Genomic DNA, 25,823 nt, shown 5'->3' on the forward strand with positions numbered 1-25,823 from the left:
AGACGGGGTTTCACCATGTTGACCAGGATGGTCTCGATCTCTTGACCTCGTGATCCACCCGCCTCGGCCTCCCAAAGTGCTGGGATTACAGGCTTGAGCCACTGCGCCTGGCCGATTTTTCCATTTTTTTATACGTCCCCCCCCAGCTTCCTGGTAATGGTACTGTGCTATTGGTTGAGTGGAATGAAAATGAGTCGTTACCTAGCCAGGACGTAGGAAAAGCGCTCAGACGCGGTGACTAGCATTACTGTTAGTATTATGACCATACATTATTTAATCCTTTCCTTCTTGATAGAAATGTAGTCTGTTTCTAATTTTTATTTTAAATACTTCTGGGAGGGACAGTGTGTCTATAATGCTTTTCCTGGATGCAAATCATTTCTTTAGGAGGCTATCCATTTCTAAACAAGTACCATACGCATCGTACAAGCATCAGGTCTGTTTCGCTAAATTCAGACAGGGCGTGGCAAGGTGAACCCTGCTGGGGACTGAGAAGGTTTGGAGTCTCTCCCATGGGTCCGAGGTGCTACTTGGGTGCCCAGACCCTTCCATCAAACATCCTGCGTCGCATGCATCATTGATCTCTGTTGCTTTCTTGGTTCTTGCCCCTAAGCCTACAAATATGGCTGATTCTCTGCTGTCTTTTGAAAATCTTGCCTCCATCCTGACTACTTCTTACTCAGCTGTTCTGTCTTCTCTTCCTTTTACCACCTCACTTCTCAAAAGAATAATCCCTCTCTATCTGGAAAGCCTACCTCTGAAACTCTGTGGCCAACTCCTACAAAGTCATCAAGACCCTGCCCATGTAGACTTCTTTTGGGATGCTTGCCTGATTCCCTAAGTTGCTCCCATGCTAGTGACCATTACGGGGTACTGTGAGCTGTGGAGGGATGGTTCTGTTTTTCTTTCTTTCATTTTCTTTTTTGTTTGTTTTGAGGCAGAGTCTCACTCTGTTGCCCATGCTGGAGTGCAGTGGTGCAATCCTGGCTCACTGCAACCTTTGCCTCCTGGGTTCAAGCAGTTCTCCTGCCTCAGCCTCCCAAGTAGCTGGGATTACAGGTGCCCACCACCACACCTGACTCATTTTGTATTTTTAGTAGAGATGGGGTTTCACCATGTTGGCCAGCCTTGTCTCAAACTCCTGACCTCAGGTGGATTTGCCCGCCTCAGCCTCCCAAAGTGCTGGGATTACAGGCGTGAGGCACTATGTCTGGCAAGTTCTGTTTATTTTCGTATCTCCAGCCTCTAGCCCCAGAATGGAAGCACAGGAGATGCTCTGTGAAGGTTAGTGAGAGACGTGGTTAATGGGAAGATTGGAGCAGTCCTGAGGCTCAGCGCCTGACCTACAGCGGTGCTCAGTAAACGTGAATGTCAGGCACTTGCAAGCTGCATTCTACAGCACAGAAGTACTGTGCATTCTGCAGAGACTGTCATTTGATGAGTCTCTGTCAAATTATGTCCCATGTACCTCTGCTCCTGGATTGCCCTTCTCCCCGGCTTCTCCTTTCTCTCCCTGTGGGCACAAAACACCACTGCATGAATGCCAGTCATTGAGAAAGCCTGGGCACAGATGTGCCCTCAGATCTGTGACAAACTAGACTGGGACTCGACTGGCCTAGGTGTCAGCAAGGAACACCGTGGAGGATGTGGAGGTGTCAGCTGTGGGGCAGGGACTATTAACAGTGTCTTAAAGAATCTGAGGCTCTAGTACAGGGGAGGAGAGGCTGATACTCTCTATGGACTCTGCAGTGGACAGGCCTTAGGGTGACCTGTGACTTGTTTCTTGGCCGTGGAGTAAGGCACATGACAAAAGTGATGGGACCTCACTTCGATGATGTCACAGATTACAACATGTGACATACAGATGGTGACATATATGTAAAGATTGTTAGAAATATGTTACATGAACACACACACATGCACACAGCTCTGTCTTGCTAGCACTAGACGCTAGAGAGACCTTCCTGCTGACCTTGGCCTTGAAGAAGCCAGTTGCTGTACTGTGAACTGTTTACTGTGGTGGGGGCTGGGGTGGGGCGCATATGGCAGGAACTGTAGGTGGCATCTAGGAGGTGAGTTCTGTTCCAGCGAGGAACTGGATTCTGTCAGTGCCAGTGAGCTTGGAAGGGGATCCCTAGTTCCAGATGAGAATGTAGCTGACTGACACATTAATTGCAGTCTCATGAGACCACAGGCAGGGGACCCAAGTAGAATGTGCCTGAACTCCTGACCCACAGAAACTGTGTGCCAATAAATGTGTATTGTCTTAAGCTGCTACCTTTGCAGTGATTAGCTATGCAGCAGTAGATAATGAATATGGCTCCCGAGGCCAGAGCTTCTGAGGGGTCAACTGGGGGAGGCTGACAGGGGAGCTTCCACACCACATCCAGGAGCGCCCTCTCCATCCTGGGGCTGCTCTACGGTGCAGTGGAGCTGCTTGCTTATGCCGACTGAGTGAGTGAGTCCTGCACTGGGTCAGACTTGGGACTGGTTGACTTCTGAGGCTCTATCCACTCCCTAGAGGAGAATTCTGAGCCTAAGATTCTAGCACCTTCAAAATAGGTTGGTGCTTCTAGAGGCCATCAGACTGTGAGTCAAGGAAGCTGCAACCTCTGTTCATACTCAAATGCAGTAGCAGATCCATGTTTAAGAGGATCCCCTTCAACCCAGGCTGGGTAGCCAGGCTTGGGGTTACGGCAGCCTTGTCACACTGCCAGGCACCCGCCAGGCTGGTTGCCCCAGGGAGGACCCTCATCTGTGGCTGCCTGCAGACAACCTGGACACTCAGCCCTCTGGCCTCACTGTAAACCCCAGGGGCCTAGCTGGATTAGGCAATCCTGCCACTCTGGGTCTGCCGTGGCCACCAAGTTCTCCTTTTCTCCCCAATTAGAAGGTCTAGACCCTACAGATCGACAACCATCTCTGATAGTGGGGCTCACGGTGGCCTTGCTGAGTGTCTGTGACGAACTGTGGCATGCACACGATGTGGCTCTCTTGCTCCAAGGGTAAGTGTCTAGGATGGCACCCATTTCACAGATGGAAACCACTGAGACCCAGAGAAGGCTCCCAAGTCAAGTGGGCAGCCTAGTGGACTGGGCGAAGGTCCCATTTCTGTACATGCAACCTCTCCTGGGTATAGGGCTTCTGCACACTTTCCAAAGAGGCAACTTTAAACCATGACTTGATCACTTTCCCAACAATTCAGTGAGATATTCAGGGAAGACATTATTATCACCATTTTAGAGATGAGGAGATGGGGGCTCTGCAAGGCTCAGTGGCTTTCCCAAGGATATAGATGACAGGGCAGGACTCAGGTCTCCTGAGTCAGGAAACGGGCCTTCATAAAGTGAGTGACTTGAGAGAAAGCCGAGTGAATCCCCCACCCCGAAGTCCTGGCCCCAGGTTTCTAGTCCAGGCAGCCGCTGGCTGGCACCATGCAAAGTGCAAAGCCCTGCAAAGTTGGTGTCATGCTTGGGAGTGGTGTATGCACGGAAGGGCAGTCAGCCCTGCCACTCACCGGCAAGCCTGCTTGTCCTGTCTCCCCTTTCTCCCCCTTCTCTCCTGGGCTCCCTGGGTTCCCGTTTTCTCCCTTCATTCCTGGAGGTCCATCTTTTCCTGGGGGGCCTTGGGGACCAGGAGGGCCCATGTCTCCTGGTTTACCGCGAGGTCCCTTTAGAAAATACCAACAATGCTTCTTAGACACATTAATGGAGAAAAAAGGAGAGAGGGAGAGAGAATAGAAAAGTCCAAAGGCCTTGGCTCTTTGGTGCTTGATAGGGGCAGGCACAGAGAGCCCAGCTGGGATCTGCCTGGCTCCTCATGGGGCTTGCAGAGTGGGCCCCTCTCCCCGCCCTTCCCATCTCCCCTTGCCCACTGGGCTCACAGCAGGGCCAGATCTAGAGCCTTCCTGCCCCCAGGGCCAGGACTGTCTTCAGAGTTTTGACTGGAGGATGTCTGTTCATACCTTTTCCCCATCGTGTCCTGGAGGGCCTGGCAGTCCAATCTCCCCCTGTAGCCAGAACAACTAAAGGTGACTCTCCAGGCAGAGACCATAGCAGCCACCAGTTAACGCATTGCTTAGTGCACCCAGCGTCCCTCTCCGCACTTCCCCATAGAGTTTGCTCATTTAGTTCCCACCGTGTTCCTGGGAGGTATTAACTTGCATTGCCTCTCTTCTACAGACAGGACCCCAAAGCACAGAGCTGTGTGCCTGAGGCCCACAGTGAGTGAACTGGTGAGCCAGCATCCCAGTCCAGGTGCTCTAACTCCATGTCCACGTTTTAGCCACAACCTTGCACTACTGCCTCTGAGAGCCCTGGGCTCCCTGGCTCACGGGCAGAAGGGTTCTCACCTTCAGGTCTCCTCTGAAGGCAGAGCCCCTGCCCTGGCTGCTCCACAGGAGCTCCCTTCCTCTTCACACACCAAGCCACTTCTCTGGGTTGGGTGGAGAGTTAAAGGAGGTGGCAAAATGATGTAGGTCCCCTACCCAGAGAAGCAGAGGAAAGGGCAGAGAATTCTGCCTGCTAGATCAGGGGAGGCTTCAAGGAGGAGGTGGCCTCTGAATTGGGCCTGAAAGATGAGAAGGGCTTTGAAAGAAAGGGAAGGGGGAAAGAGACTTTCAGGGGAGAGGACCTCATGCATGGAAGACAGGGGGGCAGACCTTCTGAGAAAAACACAGAGGCGGGTGGGGTGTAAGAGGAAAGCAAGGGCAGGAAGCCAGGGAGGAGGGTTGGGGAGAGGCTCAAATGCTGAGGTCCCTGATGGCGCCCTCACTCCTGCTGTGGGTCTGGTTGAAGCAAGGGCAGGGGTGTGTCTAGTCCCAGGCCCCATGGCATCAGGAGGCTCTGTGAATTACAGGATCCCAAGCAGATGGCAAGGGGAGGACAGAAGGGCCACAGCGGCTGGGAGGTGGGTGGGCGGGGCCCTCGGTGCCTTGGAGCAGCAGGAGGGTGGTGGTGCGGGGAAGGTGAGAGGGTCACTGCCTTTGCAAGGTCTTCATCCCCTTTGTCAAGACAAGATTTACCTTCTGGCCTGGAATCCCTGGAGCTCCAGGTGGGCCGATTTGCCCAGGAAGACCAGGAGGCCCCTAGGAAAGAAGGGAAAGACACATGGAAGAACTGTCCCACTGAGGAGGGCGGCCTGTCCCCAGGGGGCTGTACGTGGAGGCTGGCTTGTAGAGATAAGTTGTTTTCAAGCATTTCTCCAGTGATAGAAACATATTTTTTGCAAAGAAAATAACATGGGGAAACCCAAAATGCAAAACATACAAGCACCAAGTGTGACTGGGTTGAAGTGGGGGTGGGGTTTGGAGAGCCACGCCCAATTCCCTCTCCCTCTCCTTCTCTCTAGGGTACCTCTGGTGGCCCTTTGGGCTCCAAGAAGCTAAGTCTGACCTTCCCGAATAATGACTTAAACATGTCTCCAGGAAACAACCCAAAAGCCCATCAACAGGGGAATGCATGGTACATCCATACAATGAAATACTACTTAGCAGAGAAAAAGAACCAAGTGCTGATGACATGGGTGCATCTCAAACACACTCTGCTGAGCAAAGGCAGTCAGGCACAGGTGACTGCATACCACGTGATTCCAGTTATATGAAACTCTAGAGGAGACAAAAGACACATCTAATCTGCAGTGACAGAAGTGATGGCAGTGCAGTGGTGACCTGTGGCTGGGAAGGGCTCCCAAGGTGCATGAATACCTGGGTATTTACACTTATCAAAACTCATCAAACTCTACACCTAAAATTAGTACCTTTTATTATGCATAAGTTACACCTCAAGGTTGATTTTAAAAGAAAAAATGTTTCTGGGAAAGTTTTATTTCCAATAGCTATTTCACATTATTATCATTATTAAGACAGAGTCTTACTCTGTCACCCAGGTTGGAGTGCAGTGGTGCGACCTCAGCTCACTGCAAGCTCCGCCTCCTGGGTTCAAGTGATTGTCATACCTCAGCCTCCTGAGTAGCTGGGATTACAGCACCTGCCACCACGCCTGGCTGATTTTTGTATTTTTAGTAGAGATGGGGTTGCATCATGTTGGCCAGGCTGGTCTTGAACTCCTGACCTCAAGTGATCCGCCCACCTCAGCATCCCAAAGTGCTGGGATTACAGGCGTGAGCCACTGCACCCTGCCAAATAATATATTTCAATGACTCAAAATGAAGCTCATTGATTCCAGAACCATGTCATTGATAGCAGTTTCTGGATTGGGATATCATACAAGTGGTGTTTGATTGTGAGTTTGTGCCATCCCTAAATGTGTTCGGTAACTCTTAGCCATGAAAACATATTAGGTGAATTGAAATTTCTGTAGTCAGAGAACCTCACGATCTCTCCTCCTCCACCTTACAAGTTAAACTTGGTGGTGGTCATTTTAACTACAAATATTTACCACGAGCCTGTCACTGGTAGGCACCTGTACAAAACCCAGGCTTGAAACTCCCTGGTTTTCCAAGCGCAGATAATGAAATTGATTTCCAGGAAAGGGGGCTAGGTGGAAGGTTGCTGCTAGTTTTTTGGGGTAATGGATTTAATTAGCTAAAAGTTGGGGGAAAAAAAAAACATTAAAAACTTCCTCTTCTGTACTACTATTTCCTTGACACAGCTGTAAACAAAACCCAGCATTTGTATTGTCACCAGAGAGCACAGCTGTATTGGTGAAGGGCCTTTACACAGAGGACAGCCATGACCCAGGGCATGGGCAGCTCTTGAGGCGCTCCCACCAGTCCTGACTTGTCACCTCCAGCTCAGATCATCGTCTGCCCCAACACTGCCGGGTCACCCGCGATCTGCAGCCCAGTGTCTGCATTCTGGAGGGAGCACTCACGTCCTTGCTTCCCGGCTGCTGTCCCAGTCCCCCGCCCAGTGCTCAAGGAAATCCAGGAGGAGCGAGACTTACCATCAAGGCCAGCGTCCGGATCTCCTAAAAAACCAACACCACACAATCAGTTGAAGAGCAAATCAAGAGCCAAGTGTAAGGCTTGGTTCTCACTGCACAGTCATGGAAACATGGGGGCTGGGCCCCCAAAGGAGCACGGGAGGAGGGGGACCCTCGCAGGTGGGCTCCACAGCCCCCAGACTCACCCCACCCCCACCCCCACCTCTCTCTGAGGTTTGTAGTCACTGTACAGGAAATACGCAGCATCTAAGCATGATTATACTCCGAGGCTGTCCTGCAAGGGACTCAGGCACCGCCCTAAATGGACTACAACCTTTACTTCACTATACTGAAAGGGAAGGAAGCACCACCTCTTACTGTTTCTAGGCACCTTCTGAGGACCTGCCCTTGGTCTTTCCTCTGCTCCCAGAACCCAGATTTCAAGGTTGCCACGCACCTCCCTTTAAACAGACACAGTATAGCAAAATACCGAGCCGCTCAAAAAATAGATCAGAGAGATGACGTTGGCTTTCAAAGAGAATTTTACACCTTGTAAATGGAGTCGCACATGGACACAGACTCCTTTGAAGAAGCGGTTCTTGAGTGGGGGCAATTTCTTACCCCAAGGGACAATAGGTCGTGTCTGGAGACACAGTTTGTTGTCACAGCTGAGGCTGGGGTGCTCCTGGCGTCTGCTGGGTAGACACCAGGGACGCTGCTGCACATCCCACAAGATACAGGACCATCTCTCCTCCCACCACAAAGATTCTCCAGCCCCACATGCCAACAGTGCCAAGGCTGAGAAACCCTGCTTTAAAGGGTGGGGAGCGGGAGCTCGTGAATTTGAAACAGGATTAAATTCACACTAAAGGAGATGTGTTCCAGGAAGAGTTTCTGCTGTGTGAAAGGGGGTTAGGCATGCACTAAAGAAATGGGGCCCCAGTACCCTGGATGAGCTGCACCCTGCAGGGTGCCAGGAGAATTCCACTGCGGCTCTCAGGTACCCAGAGGCAGGATAACTGGCCAGCTGGCGCCAGACAGAGAGCCCAGCCGCCGGGGGCCACTTGCCAGGAGGCTACACAGTGGGCGGCCAAAGAGGAGGAAGTGGCTCTCCTGGCAGCTCGGCCTGAGGGCAGGGCCCCTACTCTGCTGTGTGGAAGAACCCCCTGATCAGGGCATGGTGCAGAGCCCTGAGGCCCATGAGGATCTCGGCCTCGGGGCTGGACACCCTCCTCTCACCTGGAGAGCCTCATTGATGTTTCCATTGTAATCCACCATCTCTCCTTTTCCTGGTTCTCCCTTGGAGCCCTAGAAGGCAAATGAGATCTCAACCCAGGGCCTGGACCGGGAGGGCTGGGAGGGCAACTGTGGCCTGCTCTCTATCAGCCCACACTGGCCGCACCAGCCTGTACACAGGTGGACCCAGAAGAGCCAGAGGGGCCCTGAGGATTCCGAACACTCTCAAAGGATGCTCGGGGACTGCAGAACAAACTGAGAAGACTCCATGTGAGAAGTCTGGGCCAGGCTGCCCTGGGAACTTTCAGTCCACCTAGGCTGCCAGTCAGACCTCCCACCTGACGGCCAGAATGCTCTTACCCTCCTTCCCCCTCAAGACCCCAAGGTCAGGCCTGTGAAAGGAAGATAGGACTCCAGTTCACTCTGGCAAAAGAGAAAAAGTTCAGCAGAAAGCTGAGTCATGCAAGAAGCTGTCTTTCCTTTTGTTCCTAAGCTACAGATAAAGTTCAAATATCCCCACAGGTCGCTGCTCCATGCTCACCTTAGCTCGTGTAAAGTGCCGATTTACTGAGCATGAGGCTAATACCTAACTGACTATTCCCCTACTTGCTCCTTTTCCCTGGCCATGTGCGGATTACCATACCTTTCCTCTTTCCCCTCCAGCCTGCTTTTCCCCTTTAAATACCAAAGCCCTCTAAATCATCTTTGGCAAAAGGCACAGACCTGTACCTGTCTCTTGGGCACACGCCCTTAATCTTGGCAAAATAAATTTCTAAATATTAATTGAGACCTGTCTCAGAGGCTTTTGGATTTATCAGCTGGTTCATGCTGACTCCAGTGGGGAGAGGCACATACCTTGGGGCCAGCTGCTCCCGGTTCTCCAGGCTCCCCCTGTTGCATGAAAAATTGGAGTAAAGTAGGGATAAGGTTGGTACAGAGAACTTGATGTCCCCAGATAGGCCACGTGATAAGGGCCAGGAGGCTCATCTTAGCTCTTAGTTCACAGAAGAGCAGGCTCTGCCCCTTCAGGAGACATCCCGGGAACACCCACCCACACTCCTCTCTCCCTTTAAGCTCCTCTGTGCTGCCTCCCAATTCAGACTCGGTGACATTTTTTTCTGTTCTGTGTTTGTTGTTAGTGACTCCCTTTTGTCTCCCTCTTTTCCCCAGTCCCCTAAGTCAGCTGCCTCCATGGGATCAGGGACATTTGTTTCCCTTTCATTCCATTCTGCTCAGGTATCCAGGCTCAGCAACTTTTTGCCAATTGTCTGAGTGGCAGTTACTATCGAGAGCCCACGTGGTTCTTTTACTGCCCACTCTACTTGTGAAAGACCCAGAGTGCCAAGGGAGACATGGAGGGTCAGGAAGGTCTCAGGAGGATTTGGGTGTATGAGCACCCACCTCCTAGAGTGGGCGGGTGGAAGGATTTCTTCCTGTTGCAAACAGTACAGAGCTATGCGGAATACATGAAAAAGCGGTGTAACTTGTGAAAAACCAAGCGCAGTTTCAATTTTTCTGGGATAATTGAAGACAATTGACAAAAATCAAGTGAGGAAGTAAAAATAAACAAAACAGGAACCCTTTGGTGTGACTCCTGATGACCCTGCTCACAGGACACGGGGCCACTGCCACCTCCAGGTATCCCACCCTCTTTCTCCTCCACTGCCACAGCACTTGAGTCACGGTGAACTCATGAGGGACGCTGCAGCCTTTCATAGGGAGTCGCTGGAGAGAAACGAGAGCACCTCGTTCGTTCACCAGTGGCTGAGGAAGTGCTGTGTCACTTCCTGGCCAAATGTCCCATCCCTAGACTGGCTTCTGCACGGCTGTTGTCTCAGTGGCTGGCTCTCTAAAGCGCAAGCCAACCAGGAAATAGGGAAGCCAGGGGTCATGGCCAGTCAGCCTTGTGCTCTGAGGGCTAGCCCTAGGGTGGGCCGGCATGATTCTTGACCTCCCAAGCTGACCCCCATCTTACAGCTCTGGAATGTCAGGGGGGGTGTCTGTACCTTGTCTCCTTGCTGCCCTGGGGGGCCAACCTGGCCATCGACACCTGCTTCTCCCTGGGGGAGAGGAGAGAGTTGGGTTGAAGGCACGCTGGGCACCTGTAGCTGCTTATGGGGGAAAAGATGGCCTTGTTGCTCATGCCCTGGGTGTTGCCTGTGGGCCCCTCTTTCCCCCATGGCTTCTGCACCTCCCACTGTTCCACCTCCCTGACTCCTACCCACCCTTGGGCCCAGCCTGAATCTCGCTTCCTCTGGAAGCCCACCCCTGTTTTCCTCCCCCGCATTCTGTACCCTTTACTGGTGTCCACTCTGCCCTGCCAGGCCCTCCTATGCCCATGCAGAGCCCAGCCCACGGCAGGTGGGTATGGGCGGAATGCACGAATGTATTGCTCCAGATCGTGTAGAGTAATGCATGTTTTCCTTCTGAGCTAACAAAGAGACCCCTTCATTTCTCAGTGCTGCTAAAGCAAACCAATAGGAGGCATCTACTCTGGGAAATCCAAATCTTACCATTGCACTTTTCAAGCAGCAAAAGGAAAGTGAGGGCTGTGCCCATTTGCAGCTGCCCCCACTGCTGCCACCTACCAGATGTGCTGGTACTAGGTGAGTCTCAGCTGATAATTGACCTGCAACCTACTCAGAGCCAAGGTGGGGGGCCTCTTGGCTGTCCTAAGGCCCTGAAACCGTTGGTTCCTCGCTCAGTTACATCATAGCAATCGAGGCCCTGCTGCCATTGGGCCTGGGCTCAGCTACATCAGAGTCATCTGAGTCAATGGGACCATCCATCTGCCCCATCTGTTTGGAACAGGACCTGGGTCCAAATGACCTTTTTGGAATCCATGGGAAAAACCACACACCTGGAGCAGGGGAAGGCTAGAGAAGGCGGGATGTCCAAGACGTAGAGTCCCTGAGAACAGGCTGAAGATAAAGGCCCCAGGAAAACACCTCCCAACACTGACTCCAGGGAACACTCACCTTTGGCCCTGGGGGCCCTGGGGGCCCAGGGAGCCCTGGAGGGCCAGGTTCCCCTCTGCCTCCTCCAATGGAGTTGCCAGCATCGCCTTTCTCTCCCTGGGGGTGGAAGGTGGAGTTAGCATCCCTGGTGTGGAGGAAGATCTAGACTGAGCTCCAGAGGGACAATATGGGCTGTCGGCCCCAGGATGTCTGGGGACCAGGGGCCTTCAGAACCCCAGCCTGATGGTTCCATGGGATTTGAGGAGAGATTGGAAGTGTTTACTGAAGGGCAACAGGTTTAGAGCTGACACAAAGGACCCTTCACAGCTGGGTCTGCAGCAGTGTTTCTCAAAGTGTATTCCACAGAACACTGCTCAGTAGGTTAAGAATATTTAAAATGTGGAATAACATTGTTATTGGTGGCCAAACTATGTTAAGAAATGCAGCGTTAAATAAGGCTTTGCAGACCCTGTCACTGCAGGTGCTCAGGCCTCTAACAGGTTGAGGGGCACTGTGACTTTCCAAGGGGCCCATCTTATTATACACACCTCCCCTATTTGGCCTCATCTTTTTAAATTTTTTTCTAAATGAAATATCTTACAGAGCTCATGAACTGTGGGATGCATTTGCAGAGGTGGTACAAAGAAATCTGACCAGGTCGTCGCTACCGAATTTTTCACATTTTATTTTTGCCAATCAGGGCCTGCCTATGGCACCTGTCCCCTGACAAACAAAATCTAGCTGTATTCCGGCTGCCTTTCCCACAGTCTGGGCGACAGACACATCCAATGCTGGGGCTCGTGTGGATGTGCAGGGCTGTGTATGGGATATGGGTGACAAAGAACCTGAACCCTCCATTCAGAGCGACACCTACCTTCTGCCCCAAGAGGCCAGGAAGCCCAGGGGAGCCTGCAGCCCCCTTCTCACCCTGCAGGGAGATGCAGACAGTGGGGGTTAGGAAGAGTTTCTGCAGCAGGTCTGGGAAGCCACCAGCCCCACGGCTTAGGGCCTTGCCTTCCCTTGCTCCTGCCCCCTGCCCCTGCCCTAGCTGGCTTTCCAAAGAGCTCTACCTCCCCTCAGCCCCGATCCTGGCTGGCTACTCTCTGGGCCACTTCGCACTGGTGACACCTGCATGACTGCTTTCCTCACTCCCATGTGACCCGGGCCCATGTCACTCATGCTGGGGAGAAATGACATGGGCCACAGATCATAACAAAGGCCAGAAGCATCTAGTATATCCTGGGGGTCTCCTGCGAGAGGTGAGCAGTTCAGAATGCCAGTGGTTGGGCAAGTGAATCCTTTTCACCACTCTGCTCTTCTTTAGATTCTTAATGCTTAGCAACTAAGGGCCCCCAGTCTTTTCTGGCACCCCTTCTCTGCCTCTAGCTGTAACCAGCTCACTGTATTTGGACATAGGGTCATTACAAATGTAATGAGTTAGGATGAGGTCACACTGGAGTAGGGTGAGACCCTATCCAACGTGCTGATGTCCTTATAAAAGGGAGAAATTTGGGCACAGACATGCACACAGGGAAATGCCATGTGGAGATGGAGGCAGAGATTGGGGTGCTGTGTCTATAAGCCAGGGAATGCCAAAGACTGCAGGAGGCACCAGAAGCCAGGAGAGAGGCCTGGAGCAATCTCCCCCCTCGGCCCTCAGACAGAACACACCCTGCTAACACCTTGCTTTTGGACTTCCAGCTTCCAGAACCATGGGACAATGAATTTCTGTTGCTCAAACCACCCAGCCTGTGGTACCGCAGCCCTAGCAAAATAGTACACTTCCCTACCCAGCTTCGTCCACTATGGAAGAAGTTTTTTCCCCCATGACATGAATCAAAGAGTCCCTTAGAGATACTGAACCCCATTCTCATTTCACAGATTTGGCGAGGGAAGCCCCAAGACGTTATGTGGCCAACCCCTTACTGAGTTAGAGGCAGAGGCAGGTCGAGCCCATGTCTCCTTGATGCTCCGCCTTCTAGGACACAAAGGCTTCACAGAGCATCTGTCTTGGTCAGCTCAGGAGCCATAACAAACTCTATAGTCTGGGTGGCTTTGCCAGCAGAAATGTATTTTCTTGCAGCTCTGGAAGCTGGAAGTCTGAATCAGGAGCCAGTATGGCCAGGTTCTGGTGAGAGCCCTCTTGCCAGCTTGAAGATGACAGCCTTCTTGCCATGTTCTCATGGCAAGAAGAAAGGTCTTTCAAAGGTCTCTCTCGTTCCCTTTTTCTAGGGCTGCCAATCCCACTGGATTAGGGCCTCACTCTTATGACCTCATTTAACTTTAACGACCTCCCCAAGTCCCTATCTAAATACAGCCACACTGAAGGCGAGGGCTTCAACATATGGGTCTGGGAGGGACACACTCGGTGCATAGCAGTGTCCAATATCAGGTGAGCACCCAAGAGCACCCCACCAGCAGGGCAGGGGTATCAGGTCAGCACAAGAAGCTTCGCTCCCCTTGGCCCTGGGGAGAGGCAGCTCTCCGGTATAATAATGTGAGCTGAGAGCTCTGGGCCTATAATTTGGTCAGATGTCTCAATGAACATTCCAGCTGGAGCCACAAAAGGTGCCAAACTGTCTTTGGGTGTTGCCTCCTTGTCACCTGCCCCGGGGTAGCAGCTGAATGGTAAAGTGGCCCAATGCTGGCCAGGAGGTGTTGTGGAGAGCCAGGCAGAGGTCCTGGCGGTGGGAGGGAGCCCCCGCTGCCCTGTCTTTCCTGGGCTGCTCCTGTAGATGTGCTTATGCTGGGCATCCTTCAGAAGCAGGGCAGGTGGAGAAGGAAAGGATTTGGGTCCTGACCTATGGAGATCCTTGGGGAACAGGAGCGGAGGGAGGCAGTTTCCTCCTCCTGCTGGGCTTTCTGCTGGGTAATCAAGGCTCCCCAGGAGAGTGTGTATGCTCTTGAGTGTGGGTTTCTGAAGATTGGCCAGGCCATCCCGCCACTTCCCTCATTCCAGGACACATGCACCAACAGCATGCTGCAGGAGACATACCAGCCAGAGGAGGGGCAGGGAGCAGGGGACCGGCCAAGCCAGGACGAGAGGGCGCACACTCAAATACATGATATCCTACCCTCTGCCCCCTTTTTCCCAGCAAACCTGGGGGCCCCGGCTTCCCTTCTGCTCCTGGGTCTCCCTTTGGGGTAAGAAGAGAAAGTCACTGATAAGAAGGTGGGGCAGGGAGTAAGAGGTAGGATGGGCAGTGATCATTGACCAGCATTTCCAGAATACTTGTCCCTTAAGCTCTTCTCTAAAAAAGGGTGTTCTTGTCAAAAAAGTTTTGAAAATGCCACATAAGATATTTCCTTTTGAGAGTTCCTCAATGCATATTTAGCAAATTAAAGGTTCTGAGAAGGTCTGCAGCAAAGAAACCTGTGTCATATTTTTAACCTAGTATTTCTCAAAATTATTTGACCATGGAAATTTTTTTCTTGTCACATCTCTTATTGTCACACAAGAGAGAAAGGGAGCCCTGAGGGTGCAGGGGACAAGAGTCACTGCCTGCTGCAGCTGGTGTGCCTGCAGGCCAGGACCCAGGGAGGGGGAGGCATTTGCAGTGTGTTCCTGAACAGTGGGCCCTTCTCTGCTCAGCCAGGTCCCCAGCCCCAGGCCAGCCTCATGGGGACTAAGAGCAAAACAGCAGCAGCCCCTCCCACCTCCGCCCCATGACTGACGCTCTGTGCAGCTCGGAACATTCTCTCTGCATCAGTACCTTGGTTCCTGGGATCCCTGGCTCACCCTGTGTGGAAAAAGAGAAACAAATGTGAGAGACTGTAAAAGCAGAAAGAAATGACAAATGAGCAAGGCACCTGTTGGTTGTCGGGGGGAAGAGTCAGGGTGGGTTAGTGAAGCATCTGGCCAGCCCTGGCTTTTCTCTGTTCAGGCATCAGGCTTCTGACCCTTAGAGGGTCCTACTCTTCCCCGAGATGAGGGGTGTGGCAGATGGGAGCGTAAGTGAGGCAGCCAGGGAGGAAGGAGAGGAAGGAATGGGTATTTGGTTTGGACATGGTGCTCCCTGCAAGTGGACCTGCCGTGAAGATCGACTTTGAGCACTTGCTTTTCCAGGCAGTCCGCACATCTGCCGGCCAACCAAATGCGCAATTAGGGTGGGGGTTTGGAGAAGAACTCCTGCTGTCCCTGAAGCTTTGGAAACTTATAGCTGCTGAATTACAGAACATAAAGGAAAGATCTGGGCTGCCTTCCCACTGCCTTGGTGCACTGGCAGGCTAGTGAGAACTTCAGTTACTTGCAAGGCTTAGTTACACAGCTGTGGCTCAAGGTTATGCACCTGGCACAAATGCTACTTTGAGAAAAATGTTTCCAAATCCTGCCTGCCCCCTCTTTGGTCTGGTAGTTACCCCACTGAGCCTACAATTCCCAGCTCTGACCGCTCACATCTCCCACCTGTCCCTGATGTGTTGGTTACAACAGTCCACTGACCTTCATCCCAGCCACAGCAATTCCGGGAGTCCCCTGGAAGACAGAAAAAAAAAAGGTCTGAAGATGTTCTGCAGCAAGGGAACAGTTGGAGGGGGGCGGTGTGGAGCAGTGGACAGCCTCCCCATGGTGAAATGGGAAGGAGGACCACTCACTCACTCCTCCCAACCCCGCAACCACCAACCCTGCCCTGGGAGGTGCAGGTGCTGAGCTGACACCTTGAGAATGGATCTGGAGGAAGAGGCTTTGTACAGCTCAGCCTTCGGGTCTCCCTGGGCTTCCCAACCATGTGAGCAGCTCAAGGCCACCTAATTTGAAGGATATATGACGCCCAAAGTGCCCCTTAGCAAATCCGAAGTGGAGGTGATTTTGGGGGATCCTTCCTTTCCACTTAGGTTTTAGGAATGCAGTGGAGCTGGGGGTACTTTGGATGGCTTTTAATGACCCAGAGATGCCCAGGAGGAGGCTGCCTACATCAAGGGCACTCATGAGAGACCACAGTGCTGCAGCTTGGAGGGCCAGGGCAGGCAAAAGGAGGCCCAGAGAGCTGGGACTCCAGAGGGTCCCTGGACCTGCGGAGAGAGGGGGCGGGGCCTTTGAGCTGCCTGAATGTGGGGAAGGGGAAGGTACCTTGGCTCCATGCTTGCCTGGCATCCCTGGCATGCCCCGTTCTCCCTAGAGGACAAAATAAGAGAAAGGATGAGGAGAGGACCAGACTCAGGGCCTGGCAGCCCGCAAGGATGTGGGTGAGAATGGCTAGTCTGGAGGCTGGGATGGCTGTTCCTTTCATGCTGAGCACCGAAGACCTTACCCTGGTGGCAGCCAAGTGGGCCCCTGCCCTCAGCTATGTGAACTTGCAGGAGGGCCCAAGTTACAGGTCACAGAGCAGGAAAGGCCCCCAGAGAGAGAGAGGCCCACCTAGAGGAATGCAAATTCAGCAAGGGAAGGTGACTTGCTCGAGATCTACCTACTACTCCATGGTTGAGAGCTGTACCTGGAACCTGGGCTGTGGGGTGGGACCAGGGCCAGCAGCCCCCCATTGGTCGCTTACCTACTGCATACCTTCCCTGCCGTCCCTGCCTCCTTTTCCCTCCAGCAGCTTTGCTAGGATGGTACCTTCAGGCTGAGCCAGACAGGGGCTCTCTTCTCTTTTCATCTGGGGTTCCGTTCCCTTCCAAGTCCCCAGGGTCTAACTCTTCCCAAAGGCATGTGCCCCTGCCTATTTCTCTGCACCCTATTTCTGACCCTACTTGTCCGGAGGCACAGGTAGGGTCACCTGTCCTTTGTTGCTTCTCTGGGATAGCATAGGCTCTGCTCTACCATTTCGGCACTGCCCCATTTTTATGTTCAACCTCTTCTCTTTTTCTGAGATGGAGTCTCGCTTTGTCGCCCAGGCTGGAGTGCAGTGGTGCCATCTCAGCTCACTGCAACCTCCACCTCCTAGGTTCAAGCGATTCCCCTGTCTCAGCCTCCCAAGTAGCTGGGATTACAGGTGCACACTACCACATCCAGCTAATTTTTGTATTTTTAGTAGAGATGGGGTTTCACCATATTGGCCAGGCTGGTCTCAAATTCCTGACCTTGTGATCTGCCCACCTTGGCTTCCCAAAGTGCTGGGATTACAGGCATGAGCCACTGCACTCAGCCCATGTTCTTTACCTCCCCATGAAAATGACAAATCTATGAGAGCAGGGTGAGATCAGGAAGGAGGACACACCACAAGGAGGTGGAGTTGGAGATGACAGCGAGTGACAAATGGGAGGCCAAGAGCACGTAAGTCAGGACTATCACTGGCTACATCAGGGGAGGCGGGAGGGCAGCTCCTGGCTCCGTGAGTTGAGTCCTATGATCGTGCCTAAGCATGAAGCCCTAGCTGGGGCCGGGATGGTGTCCAGCAACAGGTGGCAGTGGCCAGCCTGCTGCGCTTCCTCCATCTGAAGGCCAGCGCTGTGGATGGGCAACACAGAGGCTGACAGTCCTGCTCCCAGCCCAGCTGCCCCATTGGGTGCGACGGCTGTGGCTGCCAGGCCAGGCTGCAGTTCCCATTGGCTTAAAGACAGAGGGGACCTGGTGTTCCCTGGCTTCCCTCTCAGTTGTCCATGCTCTCCCTTTCCTGCCATCTTACAGGAAGTTCTGGTCCACCCTCCTTGCCAAGGCTAGAGTCCTTCCACCCTCTTCCTCCATGACGGGTCTTCCAGGCAAGTGTCCACTTCAGCTTCCTAATACACAGGCTGGATAGCGAGACCCCTGCCTTAAAACATCCCTGGCCTGGCGTTGACAGTGGGAAAAGGACCAGGTTCCTAAGCATGACGTTCTGACCTCTGCTTCCTTTCCAGCCTCATCACCTGATATGGGGTGCATCAGCTAGTATCTGTGTCCCTGAAAACACCACCAATTTCCATGGTTCTGTCTTTCTACCATTTCTTCAACTTAAAACCCTTCATCATTTGGAGTCTTGGTCGATAAAGCAGCCAGAGCTTCTCTGGTGCACTGGGCTGAACTGCCGTCACACATTGACCCCCGCACCCCTATGGACCACAGACCTGAGGGCCTCCAAGTAGAGAGCGGCTCTGCCCAGCTTTCAGCCTGCAGAGGCTGTTTGATGGGAGTGGGGCCCTTTGAACTCTTCTATGAAGCTTTTGGTATCCCCTCTAATCCAGCACTACATCCACAATGCAGCAGGGACCACTTAGCATTTGTAATCTGCACACACAAATTTCTGTCTGCCTGACATGGCTTCACCTTTATCCTCTTTGGGCCAAGTCTCTACATTCTACAAAAGGCCTAGAATCTTTAGTTCCCAAAGCCAGCGCCCTCTCTCAGCCTGACCCCACCAGTGATCCCTGAAGCACAGGTGAGATGGCAGAGTTAAACTCAGGAGGTTATCATGGCAGAAAATCCAGTGCCCCAGGCCTGCCCTAGCCATTAATTTCCTTCTTGTGGGACTGAGAGAGAAGGGCACGGCCATTTACTGCAGCTGTCACTTGTCTGCACTGGGCTGAAAAGCTTTATGCATCTCCCACAGTCCCTTCCAGTGTGGCAGTGGACGTTACTCTTGTTCCACAGGGAAGTGAACTGCGGCTCCCAGAGCCCAGGCATGATTGCCAAGGTCATGCAGCCTAGGGCTTTGGATAGTGTCTTGTCTGTTATGCCAAGGTGCTCATTTCTCTCAGCCAACCCAAATATTAGATGGACTAATGCTCTATCTCCTTTGCAGGCTGAAAGCAGAGTAGAGCCTCTCTTTGCTTGAGGAGGTCCTTAGGTCTGTGACCTATAGGGGTGCAGAGGTCAGTGTGTGAAGGCAGCTCAGCCGGGGTGCTCAGAAAAGCTCAGAGTGGGGCACTGCCTGCGTGCACAGCTGCTCTGTGGCCAGCAGAGGGCGAGGCAGCCCCTCTTCTGAAGGCCGGTCACTCTGGTCACTCCGGCCACAGCAGTCTCCAAGCCTTCTCAGTAGCACCAGCTAAGGGCTCCTGTCATTCTTTCCTTTGGAGGGTCCCCGCTAACATTCTGAATGAACAAACCAGTTTGATTCAGTACAGAGGCCCCACAGTCCCCTGTTGTGGGTGCAGGTGGGAGGTCAGCTTGGGAGTCCTTGACTATTCTGAGCCCCCTCCCCCATCATCCCTCTCTTCCAGTTTCTCTGTCTTTCCTCTTGCTTTTCCCCAACGCCCCCACCCTCCTCTTCCCACCTCCATTTCGCAGAGCCTGGCTGGGAGTGCACGTGACCACGGAGAAGCCACTTTCTCCCACTGGTTGCAAAGTGAGGTTAGATCAGATCTCTCCCATCCACTGCCGCTCCTCGGCCTCTTCCCACCCACCCCAGCCCTGTCTCTGCTCGCCTGCATGGCCCTTAGGAAGGGGAGAGGCCAAACCTGGAGAGGTGGCACTTGGCTTGGTTGGCAGCTCCAGAAAAAGGCTCTGTGGAAGAGGGACTCTTAGCTTTGGCTAAAAATGCAGCTCCAGGAGGGGGCTCAGTGGGTCTCTGCCCTTCCCTCCCCCTGCCCACAGGGGTGCTCCTGCAGGGAGGAGGTGGGGTCTGCTTCAAGCTTGTCTTTGAGCTTCCGGAAGAAACTGTGCAGAGCAAAACCCCGGAGCGTGAGGGTCTCCAGGCTAATTGAGGTTGTCCTCAGCCCCCTGTTGATGTGAGTGTGTGAAGACACAATCAGGCACTCAGGGGAAATCAGAGCCCCGGGAGCCTCCTCAGAAGGCAGCCCTCCTTGTTAGGGTGGCTGACCTTCGCCCCTTCCCTCCCCTCTGGGTCAATTCTCTTAATTCCGCAAATGACCCAGGCTCCCCTGATCCCCATGGCAGGGCCTCCCTCCCTCCCACCCCCTTGCTGGGCAGGAAGCAGGGGTGCCCCCACTGGCCTCCCCCAGCTGACCTCGCTCAGCCGATCACTCCACTCTCATTAGGCTCACTCCTCAGGGCTTGTCTCCAGGGACCTGCCCCTGCCTGGCCTCTGGACTGGGGAACCAGGCTTCTCCTAAAGCAGAAAACATTGGTTCCTGGATGATGGGTGAGGTGAGAGTCATTATCAAGGACTCCAGCGTCGCTGTGGCCGGGGACCATGTGCAGGAGACAGGAGGCGGGGGTGGGGGGGTGGGGGGGTGGTTATTGCCGGAGGAGGACGGTGGCCCACCTCTGTTCAGAGGGCTGCTCCTTGGGGCATGTCTTTATGAGAGCCTGTCTAGAGGCTCCTTCTTTCCTAATTCCTCTCTTAGGTTTTCCTATTTGAAAAGTTTATTAGGAATTGTGCTCAGTATACATCCACTTACTCATTGCTATCTTCGTTTTTGGAGGACCTGCCTCTCTCAGTCCAGCGAAGTCCATAGGCCTCGATTTACCTCCTCTACCTCTTCCCTCCCTCATCTTCCCAGCAGGGATTCAGAGGTTCCCCTGGGGGCTCTCAGCCGCCTTACTTGGGTTGGGCAAGCAGGCGCAGTGAGCCTCACAAAAGGTATCGATCATGTGCATGGAGTGATGGCAGAAGCTGTGACTCCTGGGCCAACATCCAGCCACCCCTCTGCAAGGCTGGCTTTTTAACCTCAGTGCCAAGAACCAATGCAGGAAGGGGTGGATTGTCGTCACTGCAGCTGAGAAGGCTCTGGGGGAGCACAAGTGGGTAGAGAGGTTTGCTTTGAATGATCTTAAAGGCCTGTCCCATCCCTGACTTTGAGGCTGCCACTCAGACTCCCCAGCTGGGCCCTGCACCTGAGCACAACAGAGCATTGATAGGTCCTCTGTTCTGGCCTGAGCTTCCAGGTGGGAGGATGCATCCTTTACAGAGATGATGGAATGGAAGCGAGCTCCTTGGAGCATAAGCCAGCCATGCTCAGATCCTGTGGGAGCGATGATTTACTGTTGGTTGAACAAGCTGAGCAGGGACTTGCCAAAAAAGCAGTCTGGAGGGAGGAAGGGGGCTTCAAGGTCAGCTCCCAGCCAAACCAAGGTCAGGCCAGGGAAGCTTGGGGAAATAAATGAATCTCCCTAAGATTAAGCCTAGGTTCTGCCGAAGCTGGGTCTGGGTTGGAAAGCCCTGGGCGAATGCATCTGGGCTCACAGGCTCTTTGTTCTCTGCAGGGGAGGAGGAAGGCCTGCCTGAGAGTGTGGGGAGTTTGGGGGTGGGGGAAGGGGGCAGTCGGTGGACGGCTCAGGCCTCGAGCCTGGACCAGGGTCTTTTCCCTAGGCCAGAAAAGCCGGGTGCAGAGGGCTAATGTGTTTCTCCCCATAAAGAGTTCCCAGGTCTTCCTTCCAGGAAGAAGGCCGCTCAGTTCCTGCTTCCCTGCCCCAGCCAACTTCCACAACAGAGAGGACCGGAACCATGGAAATCCCAGGTCCTCCGGTAATTAGGGCCGGCAGGAAGTGATCTGGGGAATTACCGGGGTCGGGTGCCCCATTGAAGGCCAGGGCTTTGGAAGGGCGGCTGGCTTGTAATCTCAATTTGAGATCAGTTGATTTTGTAGTTAGTTCCAAAAAGAAAAGTCAGCTCTAATTAATCTTGGACTTTGGAGTGCAGGGAAAACAGAGACCAGAGTGCTCAGGGCGGGGGCTGGGGTCGCACAAGGTCTCAGATCTGAGGCCCAGGTCTTAATTTTCTTATCTGCTTTAATGTGAATGGTCTGGATGTCCCCACTAGGATTTCATGGCTTTCAAAGAAAATGCTGTCCCCACACTAGCAAGCTCCTGTATATACGGCTTCCATCTGCACGGAGCATTCCATGGGAGTGGGAACAGCATGGGAACAGCATGGGAATGGCATGGGAAACCTGGGGCTATTCAGGTCCTGCAGGAGCCAGACGGGTGCAGGAAGGTTTCAGGAATAGCTGCCGTGGCAGGTTGGGGCAAGCTGCCTCCTCCAGGCTTTTTTGGGAGTCCTAAGACCATTTTAACTGCCCCGGGGACTCATTTGGGTGGAGTCAGTGCCAATGGGCAAAGCTCTCCACTTCCTTAGTTCTTTGACAAGAGCCAAGTACTCCTCGTTCTCTGCCTTGGACTCTCCAGACACAGATCCCAGAGGCTCAGAGAAAGGCCTGAATCCAGCCAGCTCTTACAAGAATGAAAAGAGATCAACTGCCACCTCCTTTCCTTTCATTCACGGAGGGGTTTGGGGAAAGTCTACTGGAAATCATCATGGGGCCTCCCAGGGCTGCTAAGAGGCAGACCGTAAAGTCATTGAGAACAAGGCTTTGGGATCACACAGGCCTGGCTTATTTCCTAGCTGTGGACCTTGGGGAAAATGGTCTCTCTGAACCTCAGTTTGCTCATCCATAAGTTGGGAATTGAGTGAAACCTATCTTACAGGGTTGTTACAAGGATTCAATAAGTTGATGGATGCAAAGTGCCTCGTACACAGCCTGGCTTGTTGAAGAATCCAGTAAGATAGTTAAAATTGCACAAGTTGTCATTCTACAGAAGTGTAGGGCCCTTGCTCTGGCTGGCAGATCAGCATCCTCATGCCCTTTGGCAGAAGGACTGAGGAGGGGCAAGGAGAAGGGCCGGCACAGCCACAGAGTGAAGGCTGAGATGTCTGTGTAGGTGGGCTTCTGTCCCCATGCCCTTCCCCAGCCCTCTAGCTGTCTCATCATAGTGCACATCCCATCTCCTCCCGGGGGAATCTCTGTTTCTGGGGAGCCCCACAGGCCTCCAGCAGGGGTAACTGTAGTCGTAAGCTGCTCTAGCCTGAAGTCCTCATGTTCCTCCTCCTCTGGCATGAAACCCACAGCCTGAAAGAAGGAAATGTGTGCTTCAGCCACGGCCCTTCATGCAATGCCTGAGGCTTAACATCCAGACCAACGCAGGCATCAAAAGCGCCCCCACAGCAAGCCAGACAGACCAGCTCTGGTGTACTTAGAGATAAGCTCTCACCAGGTTTTGTGATCCACATTCAATCTGACAATACTCGTCAATCCTCTTGAAAGAGAGCCAAGGTTGTAATGTTTTAAACTCACTTTGCATCTTGCAACGTATTTAAAGTAGATGAGTGTCATAAATTTGTATCAAATAGATACCACATGGGTGTACAACAATACTCACAGTGTCTAGGCAGGAGGGCTGGCCCTGACTGGGGCAGGGGGCAGCACAGGGGCTGCTGGCCACACTGGGCTTTGATCTCAAGGAACTGGTGGAGAAGCCTGCCTTGCTGGTCTGGCTGGCCTTTGAGAAGATGCCAGGCCCAGTCCAGCTGCTGGGGGTGGTGGTGGACATTAGCAAACTTCACTGGCTGAGAGCCTGTGGTGTGAGAAAGGTGTCCCCACATGTGGGTCAGATCTCTGGGATAAAGCAAGGAAGCTCATGTGGAGGGCCCATCAGTTACCTCACAGGTGCCGCTCACATCCTGACCTCAAGAGGCAGTCACATGGCCCCTGTCTCAGCTTGGCATCCCCACCTGCTGGCACTGTTCCTCCCCAGGGTGGTAGGGGAAGGCAAACTCATCTTCCCAGCCCCCGTGACCAAGCCACCCTTCATGTTAGTGCATCCTCCCTGGGCCTTACTCCAAGCAGACAGCAGAGCATGGAGAAGAGAATAAAAGAGAGGACTTGATGGGCAAAAGAAGGGAGGGGGGATAGCCCTCCACATCCCAGAGAAACCATTAGTAGGTGGAGGTTGGGAGGGGTTGACCTGTGCAGTTAGCTTAGCCTGGGGTGAGCCCCCTGAGCAGACATTCAACTTCTGCACCAGGGTGCAAAGACAGGTTGGCCACAGGGCTTGGACCTATGAGACCTGGTTTCTAATTTCAGCATGGTTGTTTACCAGCTGTGCAACCTTGGGCAAAGTATTAACCTCTCTGAGCTTCTCATTTATACAGTCAGGATAATGAGCTCCAAACACTGAGCCATGGTAAGAACTGAATAAGGTGGAATAAATGAACTTTCTATAGTAGATATGTGAAATATTGCTGTACTCATCACTGGGCACCAAAACAAAAAGCCTCTTCATCTCAAGATTCAGAGGGAAAACAAACCACTGCCTGATCATGGTGATCACTGGGGTCAAGACACCTGCTGTCGCAGTGAGGCTGGGGTAGTGGGACAGGCACTTGTAGCCTCCCAAGGAATGACTTCCAGTCCCTGGTGGCGGGCTGTCTTCTGCTGGTCATAGTTCCCAGTGCCAGCCCTCTGGCCTCTGGTGGACTTGGAGGCAGTGGAGAGTTGGTGGCAAGATAAGGGACCCAGCAGAGTGAAGGCCAGCACAGAGGAAAGGGTGCCCAGACCAGCCATGGCTGCCGCCTTTTCAAGGCTAGTGGCTCCAGTGGCACCTACTGAAAAGACTCAGTGACAGGTTGGGAGCTTGGAGGCAGTGGGGACCTTCCAGTGACCCAGAGAGGCAGTGACAGGTGTGACGGCCACACAGCCCCTCCAGATTCCAGGAGAAGAGGCCACTGGAGAAGAGCAGAGAGGGTGGTGTGGCGGGGAAAGAAGGGCTGCGAGGCAAGAGGCCAGCACGGAGGGAGGGCCTTCTCCTCAGTTCCCTGCGAGACCGAGGAGTGGGGATGCTTCTGACAAGCTCTGAATGTGGATGGAGAAAACACACGGACGAAGGTTCACCGAGACACAGCCTCCTCTCAAGGCCAGGGCTCGAGGCTGGGAGCTGCTCCTCTCTTAAGGGTATGGAGCCAACTCTGTCCGCATAAAACCATGGCTTCCCTGAGCTGGAAGGGATTTTAATCCAGTCTCCCAGCTGATAGAGACACTTCTCTAAACACATCCCGGACCCGTCATTATCGAGCCTCTAACTGAACACCTCTGGTTACCAGAACTCCCTTCCTTCCTCCAAAGGCATCTGGCGATTAGGAAGCTCCCTCTTCTGGAGCTGGAACTGCTCTTCTTGCAGGGCTTACTCATTGACCCTTGCTCTACTTCTTTGGCATTTGTACAAGAAGTATGATCCCTCTTCCATGCTAGAGCAGGGCGGCTCTGAGCAAACCTCCCGCTCCCTGGGGACAGGAAGTACTCCCCCATAAGCAGGGCTACACAGGTCTTCTCTGCAAATTCAATGTAGCCCAGGCTGAATGTTTCCTCCTACAATCTGAGTCTAGGATCATCACTCTCCTGGGATCAGGCCCTCTAGCATCAGGACACCCTAACCCTAAGCAGAGGAGTCTCCGTCCTCAGGACAGCAGACCCCATGCTCCTTTCTGGATGAATCACTCTTCCAGCCTGCCGCAGAATGCAGACACCTTTCATGGTATGATGCCAGCCAAGGGCATCGCCATGATGCCTGGAGACCCTCTGCTGCCCTGCAACCCCTCCACAGCTTGAAAGAGCTGGCACGGCTGCTAATGAAAAACTGACCCCGCATTGCACCAGGAGGCAGTAAATTTTATGAGTCTGTGTGAGTGGAGAGAGGCAGCTGTGGGGGCTGATTTCCACTTCCTGACACAATACAAATGTCTTAGTTTATGTAGAACTAATTAAAGATCTCTCAGGTCTTGCCATTTCATTCACCAGGCACCCATAAAGCCCTGTGGTGATGGCAGCCGCCTGACTGCAGCGTGCGAGGAATGTGTTTCGCCAGGAGTCATTCTTCCTTCCCAACCTTCCTCCCCCTCCTGCTGCTGCCTTTCCTTCCTGCCTCTTTTCTCCTCCTGGAAGGCTCTAGTGGCTTCCCAGACAGGGTCTGGAGGGCAGGGATGGGGTCCTTACATCAGGTGGTACCATGGGAAGGAGCCAGACCTGGAATTGAACTCCTGCTCTGCCACTTATGAGCCAGGAGACTTTGGGCAAGCTCCAGTGCTGTGGTTTGAATGTGTCCCCCATAGCTCTTGTGCTGGAAACTTAATCCCCAGTGAAACAGTGTTGAGAGGTGGGA

At 53.1% G+C, this 25,823-nt stretch overlaps 1 protein-coding gene across 33 annotated transcripts in view; it reads right to left on the bottom strand.

Moving 5' to 3' along the window:
* COL13A1 (collagen type XIII alpha 1 chain) overlaps positions 1 to 25,823 on the bottom strand; it is a 158,256-nt gene that overhangs the window by 25,292 nt on the left and 107,141 nt on the right. For 19 of the 33 annotated variants that reach the window (XM_037745861.1, XM_017548900.2, XM_017548892.1 and 16 more), the window contains 13 exons: positions 16,146 to 16,190; positions 15,519 to 15,551; positions 14,791 to 14,817; positions 14,152 to 14,214; positions 11,952 to 12,005; positions 11,099 to 11,194; positions 10,127 to 10,180; positions 8,976 to 9,011; positions 8,124 to 8,192; positions 6,906 to 6,929; positions 5,024 to 5,086; positions 3,965 to 4,009; positions 3,518 to 3,670 (listed from right to left, as the gene is read on the bottom strand). In XM_037745861.1, coding sequence (XP_037601789.1) covers positions 3,518 to 3,670; positions 3,965 to 4,009; positions 5,024 to 5,086; positions 6,906 to 6,929; positions 8,124 to 8,192; positions 8,976 to 9,011; positions 10,127 to 10,180; positions 11,099 to 11,194; positions 11,952 to 12,005; positions 14,152 to 14,214; positions 14,791 to 14,817; positions 15,519 to 15,551; positions 16,146 to 16,190 — 762 coding nt within the window. The remainder of the gene's footprint in view (positions 1 to 3,517; positions 3,671 to 3,964; positions 4,010 to 5,023; positions 5,087 to 6,905; positions 6,930 to 8,123; positions 8,193 to 8,975; positions 9,012 to 10,126; positions 10,181 to 11,098; positions 11,195 to 11,951; positions 12,006 to 14,151; positions 14,215 to 14,790; positions 14,818 to 15,518; positions 15,552 to 16,145; positions 16,191 to 25,823) is intronic. The other 14 variants (XM_017548913.2, XM_017548912.2, XM_017548903.2 and 11 more) reach the window with 3 other exon arrangements.

This window comes from Cebus imitator, unplaced genomic scaffold (genome assembly GCF_001604975.1).
Source record: "Cebus imitator isolate Cc_AM_T3 unplaced genomic scaffold, Cebus_imitator-1.0 Scaffold215, whole genome shotgun sequence".
NCBI lineage: Eukaryota > Metazoa > Chordata > Mammalia > Primates > Cebidae > Cebus > Cebus imitator.